The sequence below is a fragment of the Cnephaeus nilssonii genome, assembly GCF_951640355.1.
Source record: "Cnephaeus nilssonii genome assembly, chromosome: 2".
NCBI lineage: Eukaryota > Metazoa > Chordata > Mammalia > Chiroptera > Vespertilionidae > Cnephaeus > Cnephaeus nilssonii.
In genome coordinates, this window is record NC_137073.1 from 70,611,122 (window position 1) to 70,638,932 (window position 27,811).

General features: G+C 41.2%; 1 protein-coding gene across 1 annotated transcript in view; it reads right to left on the bottom strand.

Annotated features, from left to right (window-relative positions):
* Positions 1 to 21,179: 21,179 nt before the first annotated feature.
* The window catches only part of LOC307111282 (V-type proton ATPase subunit S1-like protein), a 41,611-nt gene continuing 34,979 nt past the window's right edge, over positions 21,180 to 27,811 (bottom strand). The window contains exons 6-7 of the mRNA XM_079791069.1: positions 27,190 to 27,430; positions 21,180 to 21,766 (exon numbers count right to left, since the gene is read on the bottom strand). Of these exons, the coding sequence (XP_079647195.1) occupies positions 21,464 to 21,766; positions 27,190 to 27,430 (544 nt within the window). The 3' untranslated portion in view covers positions 21,180 to 21,463. The remainder of the gene's footprint in view (positions 21,767 to 27,189; positions 27,431 to 27,811) is intronic.

Sequence of the window (27,811 nt, forward strand, 5' to 3'; positions counted from 1 at the left end):
ATAATCATTCTTATGAAATGAACTGGAAAAGGGTTTTAGATTTAAAAAAGAATGGGGAGATCTAAGCTAATTTTGATTTTTTTAAATTTTACAGTTTCCAAACTACAGTTTAAATAAATTTTAAACTTCCCACACTATTCCCAAATTATTTTATTTCCTGTTTTATCATTTAGCTAGCTTAATCAGTTCCATAATGGAAGCAGAAATGATGGCCAAATTAAAACATACACTTCAAAAGCTTGAGACTCATAAGTGCAGAGTCCACTCAACCTATTCAGCTGTGGGCTTTGGGAGGAATGAGAATCTCTTCTGAACTTACATAACCTTAAGTCAGAGGATGAATAGTGGCAAATAGGAGAGAGTCAGAATAAAAAGGATGAGTTCTTACTACTCAGCCAAAGTTTTTCTAGGAAGTAGCAATAAGGGTTTCATGTATTTCACACTTTTCTCTAGAATAGGTTTTACCGAATTTTAGTAAAGACACAAATTTAACTTAACTTAAATCTCATTTTCAAATCTTATTTTTAGATGCCAAGTCCTGCGGTTGGCATTACAGAAGTGTTTCTGGAGGGTGGCCATGTTGCTGATGATTTTTAATAGATGCCAAAGAAGAAGCAGCATTCTAACTTGGAAAGAATAATTTAGGACAAAGAAAAAAGCACAAAGAAGTCTAAATGCAAACTATCTACATTAAATAAATACAGCCATGCCAAAACAATACAATTGGTGCTTCAGACAAAAAAAAAATACTGTGATACTCTTTTGTGTTACAGAGAATAATATAAGAACTATTATAGAAATTATCCCTTTTGGTACTAGGGAAAATTAGGTTACTTGCTTCAAACACTGTACTGTGAGTAGAGAACCATTCCTAGCCCCAAAGCCTTTTTTCTTTGCCAAACTCAAGCAGATAGATAAACAGGAGCAGGTGGGGCACCAGGCCTTGGACACTTATCCATGTGCACAGATGAAGTAATGGGAATATCACACAAGGAAGTCCAAGGACCTGGGATCTAGTTCTGTATCTGCCATTCACTAAATATGAACTATGAAGTAGATACCCATCTGAACCTCTATGTCTCATTAACAAAAATGGGATGATAATTCTTGCTCTCCTCAAGTCCTTAGGAGTATCAAATACCATATCAATTACAAGGTGAGAGTAAATTTGGGGACTAATAATAAGCCCTTAGATATTCAACCTCTCAAGAAGGAAACCTGTCTTTCTAACTTAGAGCTGCAAGATGGAGCTTCGGCTTCCCAACAAACTGACAGAACAAGTGGGAGAGGTACTGAAGAGCATAAACTGATGCTCAAGACAGAGTGAAATTTTCATGATTACTGAACAGAGTTAATACAAGTCTCTTTGGTGCCCAAGGCACGGACAAGTAGTCAATTCAGCATTTAGGCATGCCCACAGGCACTTTTAGTCTCACAGAGCATCACTCAATGCCATGTCACAGATGACATAAGGAGTCTTGTTAGATGGACTCTTACTCAACTTGAGTCTTTCTCAGATACATCCTCCTCAATCTCACTTGGACAAAGCTCTCAGAAAAAAAGGCTCAGCTTATCAGACTCCAACAGAGTGTTGAGTTTCTTGTGCCAGAGCTCTGGAAATAAGACACTATTCTTAGCTGGGTTTACTTGGGAAATATTTAGCAGTGGTTTTTAGCTATTCTAGGAATGATACTGAATTTGGATGCCATCATGTTGGCGCCTCCACTAGAGGAATGTCTGTTCTGGTGAGGAAGGGAGCGTGGAAATTGTAACTTCAATTTGAATGTTTTAAACCATCGTATAGGTAAGTAGAAGTTCTTGCAACCCCAATCTCTCCACATACTTTACCCATGGTTCTGAGTTTCCTCGTGAAAGGATACTTCTTAGTCAGCATTCCCCTAACCATCATGTTAATTGGTTCAATTCACTACACCTTACATTGATTAAAGACAGAAACTTTAGACATAAGGAGAGTCCTTGGACACCTTCCCAAAACAAATCCCAAATATCTCCCTAAAAAGCTTATTATAATTCATGGCCCCCAACACTGGCATTAGAAGTTTCAGGTAGATAAACTCAATCAGGAAACCAGAGCAAGACTTTAGGAAACAAAAAACAACCTTAGGGCTCAGTTGACATCTGAAGGCAGAATAACATGTAGGCAAATTTTGCCTAGTTAACAAATTTATATGGAGTTAGCTCTGAACATGAAAAATGGCATATCATAGTCCATTTTTAGGTTTTCATATGTTCACAGCACAAAACCAACATCTTGCAGTCCCTCTGTTCAAGAAGACTTACCTATAAAGTCCTTCATAAACGCACTTCCAATCAGTGGGTCATTTAATCTAGATCAATATAGGAGTTAATATCTATAAAGCACTTTGAAAAATGCCTGGCACTATATAGTATTCTCTATATAAATTTTTGTTAAATTAAAATTTTTAAAATTTAGTACATCTATTTTTAAACAAGTTCATGTAATTATAACCTTTAAGCTTTTTTAAAAATGCCCTATAATTTTAACAGAGTTCTAGGAATATACTACACATGTAATAAACACTACTTTCTAACGGATTCATTTCAAATATTTATTGAATGCCTGTAAAGTTATTCCAAATAAATTGAACACTTTTACATTTTATTGTTCAGTTCTTTTTTTATTATATTTTTATTGATTTCAAAGAGGAAGGGAGAGAGAGAGAGAGAAACATCAATGATGAAAGAGAATCATTGATCGGCTGCTTCCTGCATGCCCCCTACCAGGGGATTGAGCCCACAACTGGGCATGTGCCCTTGGCCAGAATTGAATCCAGGACCCTTCAGTCTGCAGGCTGACATTCTAGCCACTGAGCCAAACCAGCCAGGGTAATTGTTCAGTTCTTAAGTTGCATGTAAACATGCAGTCAAAACAATTTGTAAAGCCGTTAGTTATTTACTTACTCTTGACAACCTCAGTGTGGTCCTTCCTATTTTCAGATCTGAGAGGATGAAGTGGTCAGAATACCAGGTTCTTGACCTACCCCCAAAAGAAGAAGTCACTCAGTGTGCAATCTGAGTGGCTCCTGGATAGGTAGTGGCAATGTTATATATCCGGGACCATATGCTGGATTCTTTGCTCCCTGGCAGTGGACTTTAAGGAACTTTTCTCTGAGTCTTAAAAGTTATTACTCTTTCTCCTCAGCATTTAAAGTAAACTCATTTAAAGTAAAATTCCTCCTGGAAAAAATATATATTCATATGTAAAAGATGGAAGAAGATAAGGAGCTCCTCATGGTCACATTTTCACATTTAATTCTTCTACTTATTTCTTTCAAACATTTCTCACTTTCCCCATTTGAACTGCTCATTTCTGGAACTTCTCTCTGTCCATCTACTTTTCTTGAGAATCGAGGTTCAGGTTAAGAACTGAACTTTCCCAGTACACATAGTTGCCATTCATCAGTGTCCACATGATTATCAGCTTTGTGTCCAGTTCATCAAATTATAGCCTGTCTGCCCACTTCTTCAAATGAACTACACTTTCCAAAATCATCTCCCCGGTCCAGACTGCTGCCTCCCTGTGCTCACTGGCATTGGAAGGCTCTCCTAATGTGCCTCTTGACCTAGAGTTAGTTGCACATTATTGACTTCTTTCAACAAAATATTTCCAAAGATATTCAACAAGCTGCACCTCATAACTCTTCAATACCTGAAACATCTCTCCACAGTGTGGTAAATAGACATCTACAATCTCAGCCCTTGATTCTCACTGTCTGCTTCTACCCATGGGTCAGAAAACCCATACAGTCCAGCACATCCATAACTCATTCCCTCAGTCATATGTCATCAAATCCTAGAAAAAATGCCGCACTAAAATCTAGTCAAATATAGTTGTACTCTCTTGTGTGCCCTAATAAATCTATTTTTACCAGGATCACTTGTTCATTTAGAAACAGAACTATGAGCAATCATTATCCGCTCCATTAGTGTAAAGCCCAAGAAATTCCAGAGATGAGGGAGGGGTAGCACAGGAATTCCCTTCAGAAAAGTGACCTTTTATTTCATTGGCCTCAAGGCATCTTTTTTCGCCCCATTCCATACAATAAAGATCTCAGAGGAAACACTTTTTTTTAAGGCAAGGGAATAAATGGAAAAGCATCAAAACAAAAGACCCTCAGAGGTGTTTTTCTGAAATTTTTATTTCCTAGGCTGGTGCTGAATTTCCTTTAATCACCAAAAGACAAAGAGGTTTGAACTTCGCTTTCCCCTCCACACATACAGCTACCCTCACCCTCCAACAAAAATAAACCCATTCCTACCATGCATTTCCTAGGGCAGCTACCTATTCTTCTACTAACTTCCTGCCACGTCCCCTTTTTCCCAGCCCTCTGCTCTCCAGGTTCAATGGCATGAGCAAGGAATAGGAAGGCTATTACTTTCATCACTTCTACCAGGATTACAGATTCCATAATGTAACTGAGTGATCCTTAGATTGGTAGAATATCAGAATTCTAAAGGTAACTAGAGATTGGATGTTCAATAAATGTTACTTAGTTTTCTACCAGACTCTAAGCAAGGCCTATATCTGAATTTCCTCATCAATCTATCTCAGTATCTACCACAGTATCTGGCACAGTACATGTTCAATATCTGTTTGTTCAATAAATGAACAAATAAACAAATAAATGAATAAATTAGAGATCACTTATTCTAAATATCTATTTTAAGAATGGCAAATGCTACATAGCATTAATAATAGACACTTCATATTTGCTTTGTCTTACAGCATTTGAAGTCTTAAATAATATAAAATTTAAATTACTTGCCCATTTTTTCACACTTCCAATACCAACTTTTTAGTGCTCCTAAGCTCAAAAATATGCTGTGCTTGGGAAATTAGCTCCAGTAAGAAGTTATTAAATATAATAATAGGGCCATGTGAATCTGTAGGCCTAGAGCCTGAAATCAAAAGTATATGTGATATGTTAATAAAATATATGAATATTAACAAAATATGTACTATAATTTAATATTATATGCACTACAATTTAGAAGGTATTATACTACTCAGGCATTTGATAATCCCTGGCTGCATAATCAATATCACTTTGACAATAAGAGAATGCCAAGCTGATGACAATTTTGCTGGTTCATTGATGTTTGCATATTTGGTCATTTGTTTCAATGATGGACAAGCAAGATGTCCTATATAAAAATACAAATTATGAGATGGTTAAAACAGAAATGAAGTGTTTTGTATCATCAAGTGAAATACATATGCATATTTCAAAATTGCAGGTTTGGGTTCTATATTTGATAAAGAACAAAGTAGAGACTTTCAGCAATTCTCCAGATATTTCAAAAGGGGAAATATATTTTGCTTATTCCACTAGATATCTCTTATAAAATTAAGGCCTGGTTTTGTTTCACATGATCTGGGAAATAGCTCTAGTTTTCTCCTAACTGGTAGTTTACAGGCAATGAGTAACCTTTATCCTATAGTAAGACTTAGTGTGACTCACTGGTCAACTATCCTTTACATTTATTACAAAATGGGTTACATCTACATATATAAAAGGCTAATACGCAAAGTGTCACCTCGGGAGTTCGACTGGAAGACCGGAGTTTGATCACTCGCTATGACATGCGCTGACCACCAGGGGGCGGCACAGAATGAAGGAAAGCCTGGGCCTGCAGCCGGTGAAGAAAGGCCCCAGCCAGCAGCTGGAAGCAGGCCAGGCGTAGGGATCCTACCGTGCACAATATTCATGCACCAGGCCTTTAGTTTTATTATATTGCTAATTAAAAATAAAGGAACATATAAAAGGAATATGTTGACCGAGAGGGAGGAAATAGCATTGCTTATTCACCCAAATAATAAATATCACTGACTCTAAACACAAATGAATCTGACTAGATACAGTGTCGTACTCTACTTTTTGCTATCACGTGAACTTTGAGGAGTCCACCATCCACGTCATAGCAGATAAGGCCTGCTTCATCCTGTTCTGAATCAAGCACCAGCTAATGGAAAAGCAATGAATCATTATCTGAGTTTTCTCTGAGTGAGGAAGAAACAGATTGTATGTTAATCCATTTGAAGATTTTTAAAAGGAACCTTGGGTCCCAAAAACAAATGCATGCATATCTGGGAGAATCATTTATAGGAAAAGAGTGGGTGTGTCTACATTTTCTGTACTGATGACTGGACCAATTGAGTAATTTAATCGGTGAAACCTGTTATTAATATAGAACTAGAAACAAATTTACTTATTTTGGCAAGTTTTCTGTTAGAGATATCAAGGAACTAAAGAAAATAACCTTTTTGGTAATCAGCTATGTGTTGTCTTTCATTTGATTTTCCTTGGTTTGTCGATGACAAACAAAATTTGCTTAAAGACACTTCTAGATCTGCCTGGCTATTCTGCATGGGAATTAGAGCTCCCTACTTAGTGATGCGTCTGGTTTCCTTCAACAAATAGGGATGACCCCCTGAGACCTATGAGGCCTGTTTCTCCAGGGCAATGAGCATTGAACCAAAGAAAGAGAAAATGTTTTCCATTACCAAAAGGAAAAGCAGAAAGCAAGAAGGGAAGAGAAACCCTTGGTTCTGAGGTTGTAGAGGTGGGTTCTGAGAATATCTGTTTAAAGATGTTCCCAGAACATCTTGTAAAGAGTATATTATGGAGGACACAATCTTTTTGTCTCAATGCACAGACATTTCACAAAGACCTACACATAGTGAGGCCCCATAGAAGCTGTATGAGGACACAATGCAGGAGGCACATTCAAACAAAGAAATGTGGCTGTTTGGGTGAACTCTCCTGACTATAAAGGAACCATCTGGGACTAATTATATCCAGCCTTATTTAAAACCATCACTTCAATTAGTATTTTGAATTGCTCTAATGTAGTTAATTAAGGTTTCCCCTATCACCACCATAATAAATAAATATATATAATATATAAAGATATATATCTTGTATGTATATGTATATGTATATGTATATGTATATGTATATGTATATGTATATGTATATTCTTCCAAAGCTTTTGCAGTGTTGTGTCAGGATTACCACTATGAATGACAAACAGTTACAAAATATTCCATGATTTTTTAAAACTAAAAGTCATTGTCTAAGTCTTTTCAACAGATAACAATAATAATTCCAGAAAAAATTAGTGGCTTACATCATTAGAGCATCACATCTGGACACCATGAGTGCAATACACTCTTGTCCCTGCAAATGTGTGAGTTCTTTGCATTCAAGAAATACTACAAATCCAGAATAAAGGAGGTTTCCTCTCTCCCCCCACATCCCCTGGTCTATTAAAAGCCATTGTGGGATCCATGAGACCATAAAGAGCTTATATCTCTTCTCCTTCTCCCAAAGGGTTGGTGACTGAACCAAATGAAATAAATCTTTCTCTTGCAGGCTACTGGCTACAGATAGGTGGCTCTGTGGTGGCATTTTTTTCCATTTAGCTTTATTTCAAATATTCCCTTTAAAGAGGTGTCAGAAGTCTCCAAAATCTGCTTCTTTTTTCAGTTACTAACTTAAAACTGAGCTAGTAGAGGTAGCATGAGTTTTGGTGGATGATTCTCTCTTAAATCGCAAGGAAAGACAAGACGCCTCACTAAAGGGGTAGGAAGACTATCATCCGCTCCTATCCAGAGTGATTTCCTTTTCCCACTAAAGAGCTGGAGTCAACGTACTGAGAAAAATCTAATGACCGTGAGATTTTTGAATAAGTCTTTTGATTCTACCCTTCTTTCCTTCTGGCCATTTCTCTACCCCTGAGTCTGGCTGAGCCACGAAAAGAGAGAACAACTGGACTACTTGTGGATCTCTGGCAAAAGGTTTAGTGAAGGACAAGGTTCAGCTTAATTTCTAAATTTTTCAAATACTATTGGTACAAACTCAATCTGTTCCCCATTACCACAGATACCAGGAATTAACTGTAATTTTACTTCTATTTGATTCCCCATAGGGACAAAACCACATTTTTAATGCCAATACATGCACATTCTAACATTACAGTAAACATTTTTCTGACGCATTTACAGATTCACCAAAAAAGAGAGATAAACTGAAACATTTGGCTAAGGCTTATTTACTTCACTGAGAATCAATAATATTTCAGAAAGTGGTACAATGTTGAAATTACTAAATCCATTCTTTAAAAACCCTCAAATTAAAGTCTGAATTACCAGAAAAAGAAATAAATGCAAATTGTTTATTGTTTTCACATGTACAGTAAATTCAGAAAATTGAACTTCTTTTGAAAACCATATGGGAGAGAGACACTCTTTTCATCAGGAGTGGTTTTGTTAGTTGTGCCAAGAACTAAAAAGATGTTTTTAATAACCAAAGCTAGTTTGTTATACAATCTGTCTGGATTTTACTTGTAACAGAGATGAAGATCCATTTGGTAGGAAATGGAGGGCAATGAGGCAGTTGTCTGAGATGATAGAAAAGTTATGCAAAACATACAATGCAACGTGAAACATCTTTAACTCATGACTGGTAGAAAAACTGATTTCCACACACTAAGGAACCATGGGAAGTTACCAAGCTCCTTTGGTAAATGTGACCATGTTCTTTACAAAGGGGGATGCAACATTGAATTGGGTGCTGCAAACATGTCTCCTAAACACCCAAGTTTGGTGCAAGTGAAGAATTCACCCAACAACAGCCTGAAAGGGCCTCAGAGAGCATGACTGTACTTTGAGCATGACTTTGAACCAAGGAAGGCCAGGCCCCATCTCAGATTCTAGGAAAAAAAGTATTCTGAGGAATGACAGTGATCCAGAGAGTGATCTACTAAAACAGATATGTTTTAGTAGACCTATGTTTAAAAAAAAATAGTGTCAGACCATTTTTAAGTTTTCATGGTCCATAATGAAACAAGAAAATTATGCATTTTTCATAAAGTGAAATAAATTCATTGTAAAAGCCAGTCCTTCACTGTAGGAATAGATCCTTCCTATAGTTCTCAAGATAAAATATTCCTTAATATAGTACACTGAGCCACAGGAAAATGCCACTATTCAACTGCTACAAAAATGTCCATTTCCTAGGTTTCAATCTAATATTAAATGATGATGATTGGATATGTGAACTTCCAATGGCCTTATGTGGGAATATACAGTGTGTGGCAAAAGTAGCTTTACAGTGTGAGTACATGAAACACAGTTTATTCTTGTATTGTTATTTATTATTAATGACATATGGTTACCTGTATAGACCTGGTAACCATATGTCAGTGCCCTGATTTGTTTTTTAAAATGTTCTAGTCCATAAAGTCCATATAACTATAAATTGCCCCTAGAGAGTGTCTCAACCAGCAGCCTTCTAACTTTGATTATTGTAAGACAAAACAAAATACAATTTTTCTCTTAAAAAAGGAAGGCAGACCCAGGTGCTGACTAGAATGTTATGGACACAGGAAATGAGGGTTATATGAAGAGGCTGGAACTCTTTAGTCTTTGGACACCAGGAGCACCATAAAGACATATGAGGCAGGGCACTTGGTTAAAAAAGAATTTCCAATCCCTGCCAAGCCTGATGAGGGAAAGAAATTACTGATCATTCTTAGTCATATTCCTCCAATGGGATGATATAGAAGTTGATCCTCCACTGGAAAGCACAGGCAAACACCTATTGGTGACTTGGTAGAAAAGGAGTTCCAGAACCTCAGGGTGGTGGCTCCTGCCAGCAGTAGACATATGTATTATTAAAATATGTATTATTAAAAAGAGCAATTCATGCCTGATCAGTGTGGCTCAGTGGTTGAGCATTGACCTATGAACCAGGAGGCCATGGTTTGATTCCTGGTCAGGGTGCATGCCCAGGCTGCTGGCTCCCTCCCCAGTGCGGGGACTACAGGAGGCAGCCAATCAATGATTCTCTCTCATCATTGATATTTCTCTCTCTCTCTCTCTCTTTCCCTCTTCCTTCCTCTCTCTGAAATCAATAAATATAAAAGAGCAATTCAATCCTCCGGTTCCTACAAAAGATTCCTGCCCAATGTCAAGAAAAGGATATTTTTATTGACCCTGACTATTACTTCCCAAGTACATCTGACTGCACCACAGTATAACCATCAGATTCTCTCTGAGTGGGAATTTGAATTTATGCAAGATAAGCTAGAAGGTCATGAAAACTTCGGGCTGGGGCTGCTATCTTAGATTGGGCATGATAAAGCTATGTGCAAGCAGAGAACTGAAGAGAGAAACAGTGAAGCCAACATGCTCAAGTGATGAGAGATCTACCAAAGAGAAAGAGATTGAAAGAACAAGGCAGAGAAAACATCTCCTTTGCTTCCAGACTACATTCCAGTTCCTGGGCCAGTCATTCAAGAAGACCTAGCTGGGCCTTCGCCAGTTTGGCTCAGTGGATAGAGTATCGGCCTGCGGACCAAAGAGTGCCAGGTTCGATTCTGGTCAAGGGCATGTACCTTGGTTGAAGGCTCCTTCCCAGCCTGGGCCCTGGTCGGGGCTCGTGCAGGAGGCAACCAATCGAGGAGGCAACCAATCGATGTGTTTCTCTCACATCTATGTTTCGATGTTGGTCTCTCTCTTTCCCTCTCTCGCTAAAAATCAATAGGAAAATATCCTTGGGTGAGGATTTTTAAAAAAAGACGATGACCTAGCTGGGTCTTGGAATCCAGGAGATACCCCAATGTGGGAAATTTCTGAGTTTTGTAAATAATGGACTTCTGCTAAATTTTAAGTGGTCTAGATAGTGGAAGAAGAAATTGGATTATGGCCAGAACTGGCTGAGAGTAATAGCTACTTGACTTTATAGTCCTTCTTTTATATCTCTTCTCTTTCATATATGGTATATCTTTTGCTCTTTCTTTCTTCTTAACTGACAGATGTGATAACTCAGAAGTAGATGTAACTTCTAATTTAGAAATGCTTCTAACTTTGATGACATATCCGTAAGTTTTGGCTTCAGAAAAAACCACTCCAAGACATAGTACCTCAAAAGAACCATTTTTTAGCTCATAATTCTGCATGTGGGCAATTAGACTTTCATTAGTTGGCAGTTCTTCGGGTTGAAGCTAGGCTGACTTACTGGTACACATCTGTGGACAGCTGCTGGGCCAGCTGGAGCTGACGGACCTAGAATAACCTCAGCCCAGATGGATATCTCTCCTCCAGGTGGTCTCTCATCTTCTAGTAGGCTCTGCCCCCATAATTGTTTACTTGGCAGCTGAGAGGTGTTCCAGGAGAACAGGTGGATTCTTAGGCTCAGAATCTGCCAGGAATCACTTCTGGGTGTTACTGGCCAAAGCAAATCATCAGGCCAGCCCAGATTCAGATGCTGGGGAAATATACTTCACCTCTGAAGGGGAGCAACTTTGAAGTTACATCACAAGGGATATAGGTAGAAATAGAGGAATAATAGTGGCCATTTTATAAATAATCTACCATAGGTGGCCTCTCAGCTCCAGGGTAGAGTCTATTAATAAAAGTGATGTGGCCTGGCTGGCATGGCTCAGTGGTTGAGTGACGATCTATGAAGCAGGAGGTCATGGTTCGATTCCTGGTCAGGGCACATGCCCGGTTGTGGGCTTGATCCCTAGTGGGGAGTGTGCAGGATGCAGCCAATCAATGGTTCTCTCATCATTGATGTTTCTATCTCTCTCTCCCTTTCCCTTCCTCTCTGAAATCAATAAAAATATGTATATTTTTAAAAAGTGATGTGAAATCGTGGCTTAGTCTATCCCTGCTGTAAGACCCAAGAAAAGGGCTATTTCCCATTTCCCTACTGTTTACCTCCTGTCATATACAGTCATAGGATACAGAGAACCAAAGGATCAAACCCAGGTCATGGGCTCACTAGGCTGAACAATGGGCTGACAGAGTTTGCAACACTAGAGTCTAAAAGCTGGAAAACAGAGGCAGCTAGTTTTAATAGTCTAAGAGAAGACTCCATCCAAAGAACAGCATTGCAAGCATATGAGATGATGCAAATGGCAAATTAAAAGTTATCTCTTTTAACAATAAATGTCCAGTTATAAGATGAATAAGTTTTGGTGTTCTAATGTGTTCATTATAGCTAATAATACTGAATTATATACTTATAAGCTGCTAAGTGATTACATCTTAAATGTTCTCACCACAAAAAATAAATGGTAATTGTGCAACATGATGGAAGTATTAGCTAATGCTATGGTGGTGATTATTTTGCAATATATAAGTATATCAAATCAACATGCTGTACACCTTAAACTTACAAATTGTTATATGTCAACTATATCTCAATGAAGCTGTGATGAAAAAAGAAAACCAAAGTAAAAAACAAAGTATCCCTTTTGTGTGCAATCTCAGCTGCCATTCCTTGGATAACACAGTTTTTACTTTCCAGTCCTGTAACTTTTGGCTCAGTTGGCTTGAAGGTCTTAGTTCCCAAGAGAGGAATGCTTTCACCAGGAGAGAAATCAATGATTCCACTGAACTGGAAGTTGAGACTGCCACACAGCCATTTTTGGGTCCATATGTCTATGGACTTACTGGCAAAGACAGGGGTGACTCCAGTGGCTTCCAACTGGGGGCAATTTTATCCAGAGGACATTTGCAATATCTGGAAACATTTTTGGTTGTCACAACTGCAGGAGAGCACTACTAGCACCTTGCGGGTAGAGGCCAAGGACACTGCTAAACATCTTACAATGCATAAGACAGCCCCTCCTACAACAAAGAATGATCTAGTCCAAATGCCAATAGAGTGAAAACTCTGGATTCACTTCATTTGTCCTGGTGATGGGATTGCCACTGCACAATGAGGACAGAGAGGACCCCTGGGTGCCTGTTAGTACTTCCCTATTCTATGGCCAAAGTCAATGGAAAACCGCAACAAGTCAATTCAGACAAAATGTAATAGCCCAGAAACCTCAGGAATAAATGTTTAGGTTACCCACAGTCAAGGTACTCCAACTAGTAGAAAAAGGCAATTATAAATGCCAGCTACATCACGTGACTAATTGCAGAGATGAGGAGTATGGCAGTTATAAGTATTTCTTCCTTATTTTGATATGAACACAATATATATAAAATCTTTATTTTCTTCCTCTCTCCCATTCCCCTACCATCCAACATAAGTGTAGTAGTTGTTAACCTTATATCATAGTATAAGTTAACAGAATATCAAAGTAGGAGGCTGAATAACCTACAAGAAGAATGAATATGACCAAAAATACAAATTAGTATTCACTTTGGAGAAAGGGTTAGAATATTTTCAGTTGTACACATTGTAGTTAGGCAGAAGTATAACTTTGTTATAATGTTTATTTTTAAAATAGTATAGTTTTTCAGGGTGCCAAGTTGACAATGAGTAGGCTATGGTGACTTTGGAATATGTCCAAAAGATGGGCTGATTCACTTCCCTGTATGTTTCTGGTTACGGTGCACCATGTTTAAGAAATCTATCTGCATGAGATTTAGGTGGAAGTAAAGCAGCAGCCATCTCGTTTTTAACCTTCAAAAGGTAGAGTCAGAGTGGAGAACCAAGATGGCAAACGCCTGTACTGCTGCCTCCCACAACCACATCAAAATTACAACTAAAATACAGAACCACCATCATCCAGAACTGCTGGAAAGCTGGCTGAATGGAAATCCCACAACTAAAGAAGTAAAGAAGAAAGCACCCAGAGACTGGTAGGAGGTGCAGAGGCGCAGAATAGGTAGGTCAGGCACCCAGTTGTGCTGCTTTGTTAATCGGGAGAGAGATCATCTCTACAGAGGCCGCCCAGAGGAGCAAGAGGTCCCAGCCCCACACCAGACCCCCAGCCCAGGGTCCCAGAGCTGGGAAAAGAAGCCCCATCGGCAGTAAGAACTACGGGCTGTAAAAACCAGCGGAGATTGGGGCTCAGTGACACACAGACTGCTGGACACCCAGCTGCTCCTCTTAAAAGGCCGGCAACAGGAACTGAACTTGCAAACTCCCACTTCTTCTGAGCTCCAGTGCTGGGCGAGGCTCTGAGGGACCCAGACCCATACGAGGAGAAATGACTGTCTGGCATCGGGACAGGAACTCTGGGGGGCGGGGGGGGGGGGGGGGGCGGGCGGCTTTCTTCCAGATGGAGGTGCTCACAGAGGTCACTGTTCTGGGAACTCCTGGGTTGCAGGGCTGACTGACTGGCAGGCATTTCTGTTTGCTCAGCCCTGGTGATTCCCTGAGACCCCACCCTACCCAATTTATAACCCACCCAAGCTGTGCACAGCAGCTTTTGCATATGAAAGGCCTGTCCATGCTCAGGCTAAAATCAAACAAGCTGCAGCTGGGTCAGGGACCCCCAAACCTATCAATAAAAGGCCCAAGACCCAGCACCAGCCTGCCTTGCTTCACAGCTGGGCCTCCTCTGGGCACTTCCAAACCTGATACAAAGAGGAGGAATCTGCAGATCTCTCCGTAGCTCCTGCTGGGTGACCCCAGGCAGTGGCTGACTCTGCACCTCCCTGGAGACCCAAGAGCCAGTATACCTGGTGGTCAGTGTCAGACCATACCAGATTACAACTCTACACTCCATAAGCAACACACTCAAGGGGCCGACTCAGTGAGCACCGAAGCCCCACTGAAGCAAGTCCTGCTCCATATGGGTGTCTCCTGCACAGTAGCTCTCCACTGTAGTCGCAGCTGGTACCCACAGCCAATTGGCCTAGAGGTCAAATCCTCCAGGTGACAACCAACAGCAATCAAGGCTCAACTACAACAAAACTGTGCACACAGCCCTAGCTGGTTTGGCTTATGGGAAGGGTCTCAGGTTCAATTCCAGTCAAGAGCACATGCCTGAGTTGTGGGCACAATCCCAGTGGGGGGCATGCAGGAGGCAGCCAATCAATGATTCCCTCTCATCATTGATGTTTCTATTTCTCCCTCTTCATCTCCCTTCCTCTCTGAAATCAATAAAAATATATTTTTTTTAAAAAGACTGTGCACACAGCCCACAAAGGGGTGCACCTAGAGTGTCCACCTCAGGTGATTGCGAAGGCTGAGCCACTGGGCCCTATAGGACACCTACTACACAAGTCTACTCTATCAACTCAAGGAGACTTAGCAGTTCTACCCAATACATAAAAACAAGCACAGGGAAGCAGCCAAAATGCGAAAACAAAGAAACATGTCACAAATGAAAGAAATGGGAGAAAGCAAACTACTGGATATAGAATTCAAAACCACAGTTATAAGGTTACTCAAGAATCTTCTAGAAACCTCCAAGGGACTTAGTGAGATTTTCAAGGATCTTAGTGAGAATGCCAAAAAAATAAATAAATAAAAGGAAAAGGACCAATCAGAAATTAAGCATACACTGACTGAAATAAATAATAGTATATAGGGATTTAACAGTAGACTAGAGAATCCTGAGAATCAAATCAACGATTTGAAATATGAAGAAGCAAAAAACACCCAACCAGAAGAGCAAAAAGAAAAAAGAATCCAAAAATATGAAGATAGTGTAAGGAGCCTCTGGGACAGCTTCAATCATATCAACATCCTAATTAAGGGGGTGCCAGAAGAGAGCAAGATATTGAAAATCTATTTGAAGAAATAATGACAGAAAACTTCTCCTACCTGGTGAAAGAAATAGACTTACAAGTCCAGGAAGCACTTGTAAGAGAACCCCAAACAAGAAGAACCCAAAGAGGACCACACCAAGACACATCATACTTAAAATGCCAAGGGCAAAAGACAAAGAGAGAATATTAAAAGCAGCAAGAGAAAAACAGTTAGTTGCCTACAAGGGAGTGCCCATACGACTGTCAGCTGATTTCTCAACAGAAACTATGCAGGCCAGAAAGGAGTGGCAAGAAATATTCAAAGTGATGACTAGCAAAAACCTACAATCAAGATTACTCTACCCAGCAAAACTATCATTTAGAATTGAAGGTCAGTTAAAGAGCTTTCTTGACCTTCACAGACAAGAAAAAGCTAAAGGAGTTCATCACCACCAAACCAGCTGAAGGGTATTCTTTAAGAAGAGGAAGAAGAAGAAAAAGATAAAAATATGAACAACAAAGTGGCAACAAATACACATCTATCAACAATTGAATCTAAAAATCAAATGAATAAAAAATCTGATGAACAGAATAAACTGGTGAATTGAATAGAATCAGGGGCATGGAAATGGAACAGACTGATGATGCTCAGAAGGAAGGGGTGTGTGTGTGTGGGGAAAGGGGGCGGGAAGAGATCAAGGATCTTATATGCATGTATGCATTACCTATGGACACAGATAATAGAGTGGCAAGGGCCTGGGGCAGGGTGGGAACTGGGTGGAAGGAAGCTATGGGGTGGGGGGAAGAGGGACATCTGTAATAAACTCAACAATAAAGTGTTGTTGTTTTTTAAAAAAGGTAGAGCCAGGTGCATTTGTAGCTCAAGCACATTATCATTATCTGCTAACTCATCTTCCTGGCACCTAGCAACACCCAGGCCTACAGCTGCCATATCTTCTCCCAGATCCTCCTTCAACATCTTCAATTCCTGGGCCATCTATTCAGCTTTGTTACAAAGAGCACTACTTTATCAAGGGTGAAGGCAGTGAACACTGATACAGGTCCCAGTTATTTCTCATGGTCCCAACTCCTCTTTATGAATTCTAGCCCATCCTTACTCTCCCCCACTTTACATCCATCTTCCCCTCCAAGTTGCCTTCTATGTAGACTTCAAGTTTTACATCAGACATGAAGACAACAGTGCTTGACTTAATTTGAGCTCCTGAGAAAATAATTTGCATACAACTCCTTTATTTTGGAGGTGACACCAGGAAATATCATTGGGAAAGCAGGGAAGTAAAACAGGGCAGAGAAGGGAATCAATAAAGTGAACATTATCAAGCAAGATATCACAATGGGCAAAAGCTTAGTCTTGCTGGGAACTCCAGGAAATGGTGTAAAAGACACTCCAGAATGATCTCAGTCAAGGGGGAAATGACTGGAGTATTTATACACAACTTCTAAGAGTCACTGGATGAAGACTACTCCCAGGGGGGCATTAATTCTTCAGTGCTTCTAACCTTCCATGAACACAGGTAGAGCTGCTCTGAGGGCAGTTATTGGCAATGGAAAAAGGGCCACCAGGATACACTGAAATGGTAAAGGTATGTGGGTGACAGCTTCGGCTACATTTCCAATTTTCTAGTCAAGACCTTTCTATACACATATGGTGCATACTTGGACCTCTACTATAGGACCTGCCTACAGGAATCTCCCAACTCCCATTCGTCTCATCCCTTTCTCCCTGATTATAGAGACTGGCATCACCATCCACCCAGCACCCCACATAAGATACCTACCAGTCATTTGTGTTTTGCCAATGTTTGCCAAGTCTTATTGAACCAACCTCCTACACACCTCTTGTAGCTCTTTCTTCCCACCCCATTGTCTTAGTTTAGGTCCCATCATTTTTTGTCCCAACTGTTGCAATAATATCCTGATTGGCATTTCTGTCTTATTCTATACACACTTACACACCATGTAATTTATCTTGCTTAAAATTCTCTTGGGGGCCTCACCATTACCTACAGTCAAGATTCTAATTCTTTAGTTGAGTGCTAAACAGAATTGGAATCATCTGTTCCCTCTCTTCATTCCTCTAAATAGATTATGTGTGCCTACCCACATACATGTATTGCATAGTTCTCTGCACATGGTAAAGTCCAGTATTTACATATATGTTTCCTTTTGCTATGTTTGTCCTTCTCCATATTACCTACCTGGTCAACTCCTACTCATATCAAACATCACTTTCTTTGCCATATTGTTCCAGATATCCCAGGAAGACAGATATCTCTCAGGCTATTCTCCTGTAATAACAATTTCAGGGCAATAATCACATATCTTTTGGGTTGATAATAAAGGTATCCATGGGAACAGTGTAAATTCTTTACCGAAGATCAGAACGCACAATAAGTACTGTAAAAATATAGAAACCAATTGACAAGTATAAAACTGTTTATGAGATTGCTCAACATTAGATATGAAGACCATAAGCCCTTTTTTAAGAGGTCTCTATTTCATTCAAGGAGTTTGAGTTACAAGCAGTCTCAGCTCTAGGAAGACACTATGATGGCTCCATAAGGTTTTTTTAAACCAGAATTAGATGATGGTGATAATGAAGAAGAATAAGGAGCAGGAGGAGAAGGAGAAGGAGGAGGGGGGGAGGAAGAAAGAGGAGAATGAAGAAGAAGGAAGAAGGAAGAAGGGAGTAAGGAGGAGAAAGGAGAAGGAGGAGGAGGAGAAGGAAGAGGAGGAGGAGGAGGAGGAGGAGCACTTCAGTGGATTTTTCATAAATTATTTTACCATTAATAAACATAATATAATCTGATTAACACTCCTGCCCTTCAGCCCTTTAAGGTTGCTGGCTGCTACTTGACCTCTGCCATTCCAGAATCCTAGCATCCCCACTGAGACTAAGAATTCCACTTCAAGGATAGTATCTCCTACCTTCCCCTATAGCTCACAGAGGCAGCCACTACAGTGCTTCAAAAATGCCGATACTATGTTCCCAATGTATTTCACAGTGCAATGACAAAAGGAATGTCTTCTGGGCCTTCACAGAGGAAAATAATTATGTAGGGGAGAGCATGATAAATTTATTCCTACATCCCAATTTGCTAAGTTATTAAATTTCTTTTATTTCTCTATATCATGCCAAGGGATTTCTGGTATCAACTTCATTTAGTGTATGCCACTGTTGGGTCCAAATTTTAATCAACTAACTGAAAAAAATTGTTAAAAGTATCCCCAGTTGTTCAAATCAGCACATTTATTCCAAAATCTAGTAAGAAAAACATTCTCAAAAAAAGTCAGCCCAATCTAAAATTATACACCTCACTCTCTGAGTTTGCACCTTTCGAATCCATTCCCACATATATTCCCCCAAGTCTTTTGCTGCATAAATTAGCAAACCCTTGCAATTTTATTTTCTCGGATTTGACTTTGCAATTGGTTCCCTGGGATGTGCTAGAACATGACTCTACTTGCCTAGAGGCATTGAAGAAAAATGGCACATACTAACCAAGTAACTACCTCTGGTGAGGCCCTTCACAGAGTTTTCAAGCAAGGCGGGAATAGACTCTTCTCTCCGGGGTTACTTCTGCTAGCAAGAAAACCTCAGTGGAGTTTGGAGGTTAAGCCTCCTTAAAGTCATCTAAATTCTCCCCAAAGTTACCATTCCTATTTCAAGGTTTCTCTCTTTTGTAATCAATGCTCTCGTGTTCATATAAGAGCCCTGGCAAGCTATGAATTCTACCTGCAATGCAGTTTACCAATTTGCAGGATCAGACCTCGGTCTGATTTTCAACTATCAGCCCCTTGACAAGAGATAAGAGGTCCTTGTAAATCAGTCACAGAAACTCCCTAGATGTTTCACCATGCCTTGAGCTGCAAATTTAAAATCCTGAGCTATTATTTTCTTTCTGTAAGCCTTCCAGCCCAGATAGAAAGAGCCAGCCTTCCCTCAGGGTATCACCCATACCTGGGGTGACTCTATATCCCAATTTGTGTGGCACCATCCTGTTTATGTATCTTATCTTGCAATTGTTGACACTCCCTTTCACTTTCAAAAGTGACCCCGTTTGAATAGTAAATTATGTTTACTCTTCATGGACCTATAGCCTAACACAGCAGCTATCTGTACCACCACTGGACCATCAAGGTGACCACGGAGCAAATCTATTTCATTAAGGAATGGCATTGGCTATCAATTTTCTATTCTCTAATGCTAACATAATCCTCACTGGGTTTAAGTCAAACAGAGTCAGATAATCCTAGATTCCCATTTTCTTGAAGGTCTGTTCCCTACAATCATCTTTTGTACTAATAAGTACATAAATCAAGACTCTTAGTTGTAGACTACACAATCTACTACAGGTATTAAAACAGAAAGGAATTCACCACACAGTTTTAGGAGCTTACAGAATTCTGAGAGAGCTGGAACCAAACTTATATTCATAACCAAGAATGCAACCAGAAAAAAAGTCCAACATGAGACTGTTCTATCAGAAATCCCATAGTCATTGTCATTTGCTACTTGAGACTAGATTACACATCCACACAACTGCCTGGAAGATCCAATTTCCCTGTGGCTGACACCTCCCCCTGCCCCAACCCACTTCCTCCCCAGCTCCCCCGCCCTAACCCATGTTGTTCCTATCTGCATTCTAAGTTTTGTGCAAAGGTATCAGTTGTACCAAGGTCATGTACAAAAACCTCGTTAGGGAAATGCAATATACCTTTTATACTTAAGATCTCTTTAACACAGAAGGCATATTAGAGAGGTTTTGGTGAAGATGCAGAGTGAGCCAGTCTCCAGTATCTGCTAAGAGCTGAAAAAGATTATGGGGAAATCCATGTGGAAGAAAATGGGAGACAGAAGATTGGTGGTGGCAACAGATTTCCTATTAAAGAAGAGTTTAGGGGATACTATCTCATTGGAAGTGGGTTCAGGGGATTTGCCTTGAAGCTGTGTTTGCATAGCAAACACACTGTTCTTACTTAGCTCAGTTGTTTGTTTCAAGTGGCACCTAGGGGAGCTAATGGAGGTCTAAATCAGACAAGTAGGGTGAACCTTCACATCACAACCAGATAGAAAAGGTAAAAATGCTACCATGATTACTACCCCTACTTCACAGATTGAACTGGGCTTCCTCTGAATTGAAAATAAATAACAAGAAAACCCTTGAGCCCAGCTGGTGTGACTCAGTGGCTGAGAATCGACCTATGAACCAGGAGGTCATGGTTTGATTCCTGTTCAGGGCACATGCCCAAGTTGTGTGTGGGCTTGATCCCCAGTAGGGGGCATGCAGGAGGCAGCTGATCAATGATTATTTCTTATCACAGATGTTTCTCTTTCCCTCTCCCTTCCTCTCTGAAATCAATAAAAATACATATATTTTTTAAAGTTCAGTTTCTTTTTAAAAAAATAAAAAAGAAAGAAAACCCTTGAATAAAGTGTTCTACTATACTGACAGGAGTCCCCCTAAACAGTTCTATGAATGAGAAAAAAAGATTCGTTTTTAAAACAAAATTGTGACATAATTTATGAAAAATGCAAACTATGTTACAAAGTATTTTAAATTCAGATCTTCCAGATAACCTTGGATTTATTATTTCTACACTTATTACATCCAAACTGGCACAGGCAAGAAGGAACAAGTGTTTTCCCTTCTTTATATTGCATTGGTGTGTTTTTTTCATCTCCCTAACTTCAAGGTAGCTTGCCTTCAAGGTAGCTTTGGGGCAATGAACCATCCTATTTATCTTTGTGGGATTCCTGACAATTCCTTTTCATTGCCCCAAGTCTACCTCAGTAGGTGAATGGATACTTACGTATTTTTTACATGTATTTCCTTTTTTAAAAATCAAGCCATTTGGTGAAAACCATGCATCAGAAGTCCAACAACACAGAATACAAACAACTCCTTTCTAACCCCACTGTGGACTTCGTAGGAGAGAATGCCTGGGCTACTACACGTACATTTTGCAGATCTGTTGGGTTCTCAGTTCATAGCTTTCAACTCCCTGGCTCCTCAGCAGCTCCTTCTCTTCTGCTGCATCTCGAGCTTTCAGCTGGGGGAAGTGGGCTGGAGACGTGATGAAATCGTAGTGCCTGTCCAGATGCCGCAGGTAGATGAGCATGTGTAGGGTGTAGGCCAGAACCAGCAGCAGGATCAAGGACATGGCCAGGCCAATCAGAATAGCTGGTGAGAAGGAAGAGGCACAGTCTCGGGCCTTGGCAAACTGTGCCCCATTGATGGTAAAGCCTTGGATCTGTCAGGAGAAAGAGAAGACACCCCAGCTGGTTTGGCTCAATGGGTAGAGCATCAGCCTGTGGACTGAAAGTTTCCGGGTTCGATTCTGGTCAAGGGCACAAGCCTGGATTGCAGGCTCGATCCCCAGTAGGGGTCATGTAGGAGGCAGCTGATCAATGATTCTCTCTCATCATTGATGTTTCTGTCTCTATCTCCCTCCCTTCCTCTCTGAAATCAATAAAAATACATTGAAAAAAAGAAAAGAAAAAGAAAGAGAAGAGCTGAAATGACAAATTTTCTCCTAAGATATATTTCCCAGTCAGGCTGGGGTTCTGTACCCCTTCATTAGCCAAATTTAAGATACTGTGCCATATTTATGAAATAACTTAAGCCCGTGATCTAACAAGTGTGAGTGTGCTTACAGGGCAGTGAAACTGACTTTTAAATCAAGACTGACCCAGAAACTCCTCTAGGATGTATGACTGCCATAAATAAGAAGCTCATGAAATTCAAGGCTCTGAAATAAAACCTTTATTCCAAGGATCTAAAATAAAACTTCTTTTAATCAGACTCTTAGACATGTTCTCATTCACCTAAAACCACAACTGCTGTAGTGTCTCTAAAATTCAAACACACTCAAAATTTTGTTTTAGTATAAATTTCCCAAAGAATTTTAAGACTTAGTTCGTCTACCTTTGATTCTGTTGACAGAAATTAGACAGGAAGACTCTTTTAAGGGAACATGATTCCCAATGATGTAAAACATCCTACCTAATAATAGACAAATATGCAAATTGACTGCACCTTCGCTATGCCCAAGCCACGCCCACCAGCCAAGCCACGCCCACCAACCAATCAGGAAGAGTATGCAAATTATCCCAACAAATATGGCGGCTAATTTGCATATCAAGACAGCGTAGAAAGAAGCCAAGAGCTGCAGAAGGGAGCAAAGCTGTGGAGAAGCAAGCAAGCCGGGGGGAGGAGAAGGGAGGAGCGGAGGCGGGGCCGGGGGTGAAGGAAGGAGAGCGGGCGGGCTGGCAGAAAAGGGAGAAAAGCAGGCAGGCTGGTGGAGAAGGCAGGGCAGGAGAGAAGGGAGGAGCGGAGGCGGGGCCAGGGGCGAAGGAAGGAGAGCGGGTGGGCTGGCAGAGAAGGGAGAAAAGCAGGGGGGCTGGCAGAGAAGGCGGGGCGGGGTAGAGTGCAGCAGGAAACCCTATTGCAGGATTTTTCCTGCAACAGGAACGCTAGTAGAAAATAATAAAAGCTAACAGTTATTGAAGGTTTAATGCTGCCTTAACTCAATATTTACAGGAGCTTGTGAGTATATTATTATTCTAGTCCTATTTTATGGATGAGGAAACTGAGGCACAGAAAAGTTAAGTAACTTGCCCAGAGTCACACAGCATTAAGTATAGTAAAGCTATAATTCAAACCGAGGCAGTCTGGCTTCAGAGTCACTACCCTATAACTCCTGGTGTGGTCTGTCTCTTCTCCCTCTCCCTCTTTATTTGTTGTGCCCTACCGACTTGGTACTGTTTCTGGAAGAGCTGTATAGCAGTCCTTCCTTGCATCCTGCCCAGAGAATAGAAAGGAAAGCTTTCCCATATGCACAATGAAGTGGTTTAATTAGTTGGAACAAGGAGAGCTCAAATCAACAACTGGCCTTGACATCCAAAAACTATCACAATGAAAGAAACAAGGCTGCAGAGTAACTACTCTGAAGGGAGCAATCTTTTGTGGAAGGCAGCCCCACACGTAGCTGGCTTCTCGAATGTAACGCTACACTGTGTCACTTCACTCAGTCACCTAGTTAATTTTAAAGAAGTACGTCAGGAAATTGAATTATCCATGAGTGCTTTACTGAGAATTCGTTTTTATGATGTAAGTGGGCACGGTAGCATTTTACATGCTAAAGTGCTTGTAGCCACTCATCATGCCACAGACCTTAGGGGCCTTGCTCATCCAATTGTCTGTGTTCTAGACTGAATTCAAAACAGCTTCTGAAGGAGAGTTTTGGCCCGGCTTCTGCGACCCTTGGCCTGCCCCCTCTATGAAGAGGTAAAGTGGCCCAGTCTCCAGCTCAGGGCCTGAAGAGTCAAGCTCCTCAATTACAAATGATGGAATCATTGATGCTGCAACTCTAGCCAAAGAGAATGTCCTCACACTGACTGCCATGTCATTCTTAACAAGACTTTGTTGAATCAAACAGTATCTACAGAGACTGCCTGAAATATATGTTCTCCATCCATTTTCTGGACGGGAGATTGCTGTGTTCACACTAAGGCTGCTGTCCAAAATGTTGGCACCTATTGCACAGCACCAGGGATGGACATACTCCTCACACACACATTTTCAGTAGTCTTATGGACCCCACGAGCATGTAACTGGATGAATCTTTCTTACTCTGGCCAAAACTTCAGAGCCAAATGACTGAGCCACCTCCAGCCAGGGTACACAGATGGTCTTGTGGTTTTATGTACCAGCCTCACCAGATCTAACTGATCTTTTCTTCCTTTGGTTTTCTTAACCTTCATGTCTTTCCCTATTTTGCAAAGTTATTTTTATTATAGTATGTGTATGAGTCACCTTAAGTCATTTCTGGAACAAGGTGGAGGCATAAATCAGTCACTTCTTCCCAGTTGGTGTGGCTCAGTGGTTGAGAATCGACTTATGAACCAGGAGGTCATGGTTCGATTTGATATCCAGCCAGGGCACATGCCCGGGTTGTGGGCTCAATCACCAGTGTGGGCATATAGGAGGCAGCCAATCAATGATTTTCTCTCAACATTAATGTTTCTATCTCTCTCTCAATCTCCCTTCCTCTCTGAAATCAATAAAAATATATTTTTGTAAACATCAGTCACTTCCTCTGTTCTAATTAGATGAAACTGTGTGTGAGTTATGCCTTGATTTCATTATTACTGCCTCATTGCCCTTTCTGCCTGCTTCTCTTTTAAAGGGGCAAGATATATATATTAGAGGCCCGGTGCACGAAATTCATGCACAGGGTGGGGGGTGTATCTCAGTCCAGCCTGCACCCTCTCCAATAATCTGGGACCCTTCGAGGGATGTCCGACCACCCGTTTAGGCCGATCCCAGTGCAGGACTGCTGGCTCCCAACTGCTCACCTGCTTCTGCCTGATTGCCCCTAACCACTTCTGCCTACTAGCCTGATCACCCCCTAACCACTCCCCTGCCAGCCTGATCGACGCCTAACTGCTCCCCGGCCGGCCTGATTGCCCCTAACTACCCTCCCCTGCCAGACTGGTCACCCCTAATTGCCCTCCCCTGCCAGTCTAGTCGCCCCTAACTGTCCTCCCCCCTGCAGGCCTGGTTGCCCCCAACTGTCCTCCCCTGCAGGCCTGGTCCCGCCCCAACTGCCCTCCCCTGCAGTCCTGGGTTCCCCCCAACTGTCCTCCCCTGCAGGCCTGGTCCCCCCCAACTACCCTCCCATGCAGGCCTGGTTCCCCCCAAACTGCCCTCCCCTGCTAGCCTGGTCCCCCCAAACTGCCCTCCCCTGCAGGCCTGGTCCCCCCCAACTGTCCTCCCCTGCAGGCCTGGTCCTGCCCCAACTGCCCTCCCCTGCTAGCCTGGTCCCGCCCAACTGACCTCCCCTGCAGTCCTGGTCCCCCCTCAACTGCCCTCCCTTGCTGGCCTGGTCTCCCCCAACTGCCCTCTTCTGCCGGCCTGGTCACCCCCAACTGCCCTCTTCTGCTGGCCTGGTCACCCCTAACTGCCCACAAATGCCCTCCCCTGCAGGCCATCTTGTAGCGACCATCTTGTGTCCACATGGGGGCAGCCATCTTTGACCACATGGGGGTGGCCATCTTGTGTCTTGGAATGATGGTCAATTTGCATATTACTCTTTTATTAGACAGTATATGACCGAATGGTGGAACAACTGGTTGCTACGGTGCGCATTGACGACCAGGGAGCAGACGCTCAATGCATGAGCTGTCCCTTGGTGGTCAGTGTGCTCCCACAGGGGGAGCACTGCTCAGCCAGAAGCCAGGCTCAAGGCTGGTGAGCTAAGAGGCGGTGGTGGGAGCCTCTCCTGCCTCTCCGGCAGCACTAAGGATGTCCGACTAATGGCTTAGGCCCACTCCCCATGGAGAGCAGGTCTAAGCCATCAGTTGGACATCCCCCAAGGACTCCCAGACTGTGAGAGGGCTCAGGCTGGGCTGAGGGACAACCGCCCCCCCTTCGAGTGCACAAATTTCGTGCACTAGGCCTCTAAAACAATATATATATAAATATATATATAAATATAAATATATATATGTGTGTGTGTGTGTGTGTATATATATATATATATATATATATATATATATATATATATAATAGATTAAATATATGTTTAATATGTACTAAAGTGTCTTTAAGCCAAACAGTCCAGAATTCAAATTCTGTCTCTACCATTTACCAGTTATCTCATTTTGAAAAATGATGTAAATCAGTACTACAGTCACCTCATTGGAAAAATAACTGCAACAGGCTGACACCAGATGGGACTCATAAGTAGTATTGTTAATCCACGCCTGACATGGTCCTGGTGTTGCAACATATATAAGGCCATGAATTCTTTACATCCATAAAGACAGATCTGAAATTGAGAAGGTGAAGTAACTTGCCCAGGTGGCTGAGAAGTAATTGGAAACCAGGACTGTCAGGCTCCAAAATGCAAGCTCCTTACCTATGCCAAATCGCCTCTCATCAACACCACACCTTCCCAAGCGGGGGTGAGGGGGTAAATATATATGTGAAAGATTGGAAAATGCCCATAAAAGGGACAACCCTGCCTGCTATTTCAGTGAGTTGCACGAACAAGTTAAAGCTCTTTTCACAGGTAAACAGGACAAAGAACTTGACAGATGTCTCTGAGCCTGAGATCCTGGTGGTGAAAAGGAACCTCTTATGCCCCCATGCCTTTCCCCAAATACTTTCAAGAGGATCTCTAAGATATTTTTGACTCCCTGGCTGACAGCTCCATTCCTAAGCTAACTGCCAAAGCTGTCACTCACGCTACAGATATACTTCTTATCTGCCCTGATAGGATCACTGCTCCACTCCCTGAAGGAAATAAAATAATTGTCCGATAATTCCTCTCCCTAGAAGGGTTTCTCACTCCAGGAAGTGTCAGTGACTGGGCTTCGGGCCACAGCCTCACTGGGGCTTAGATTGCTGGCATTCCTCCCTGATAATCTGTTAGTGAATGGATAAACCTGAATGTAAAATCAAGAGGGATGGGGAGTATGCAGGGAGAGGAAAGACTATCCTACTCCATTTCACACCTTAGACTTAGAGGATAAAGAAAAAGAAATACTATTTTAAACGTATCCACTCCTCTTTTTCCCTTGAACACCTATGTTTCTGTCATGTGTTTTCAAACAAATACTGAGTTTCTCTGGCACCAAACACACAGGAGCATGTATAATAGTTTATTACCTGGAAATCAATGAAAGTGACCTCCCACAGGCTTGACATATCATCCATGTCGCTGGGCAGCAAGAGGGCATCATACCGCTGCTGGCTGCTGACAAGCTGGCAGTGGTAGGAATAACTTGACGGAGCATATATGCCAGTTGCATTAAAAGTTGCTTGGATTGAATTATTAAAAATAATCTCAACTCGGTGCAAACTAAACCAGCTTTGCATGGAAAACTTGTTGTAATTGGTAAGAATGAATCTGAAAATGAATATAAAACAATATTACCCCCAAAGCACTTTCACATTTGCTGACACAGAACATCATCTATAAACAGTGCAATCTCGCCCTCTTTTGACAGATAGAAGAAGTGGCTCAAAGAGAAAGTCTCGCATGGTTATGATCAAGAACTTCCTGCTGGGTGAGAATGAAAGCAAATTGTAGCAATACAATTCTTACAAAAGGAAAAACACAAAAATCTTGGCTTTTTTCTGTTTTTGGAATTAACACTTGATTTTATTATTGCTAAAAACATTGAGAAAAACTTAAGTGGACATCAATATAGAATTAGCTAAAGAAATAATGATCAAAATTAATAGTAATGAAAAAAAATTAATAATGGCTCTTTGTGTTGAGCACTCT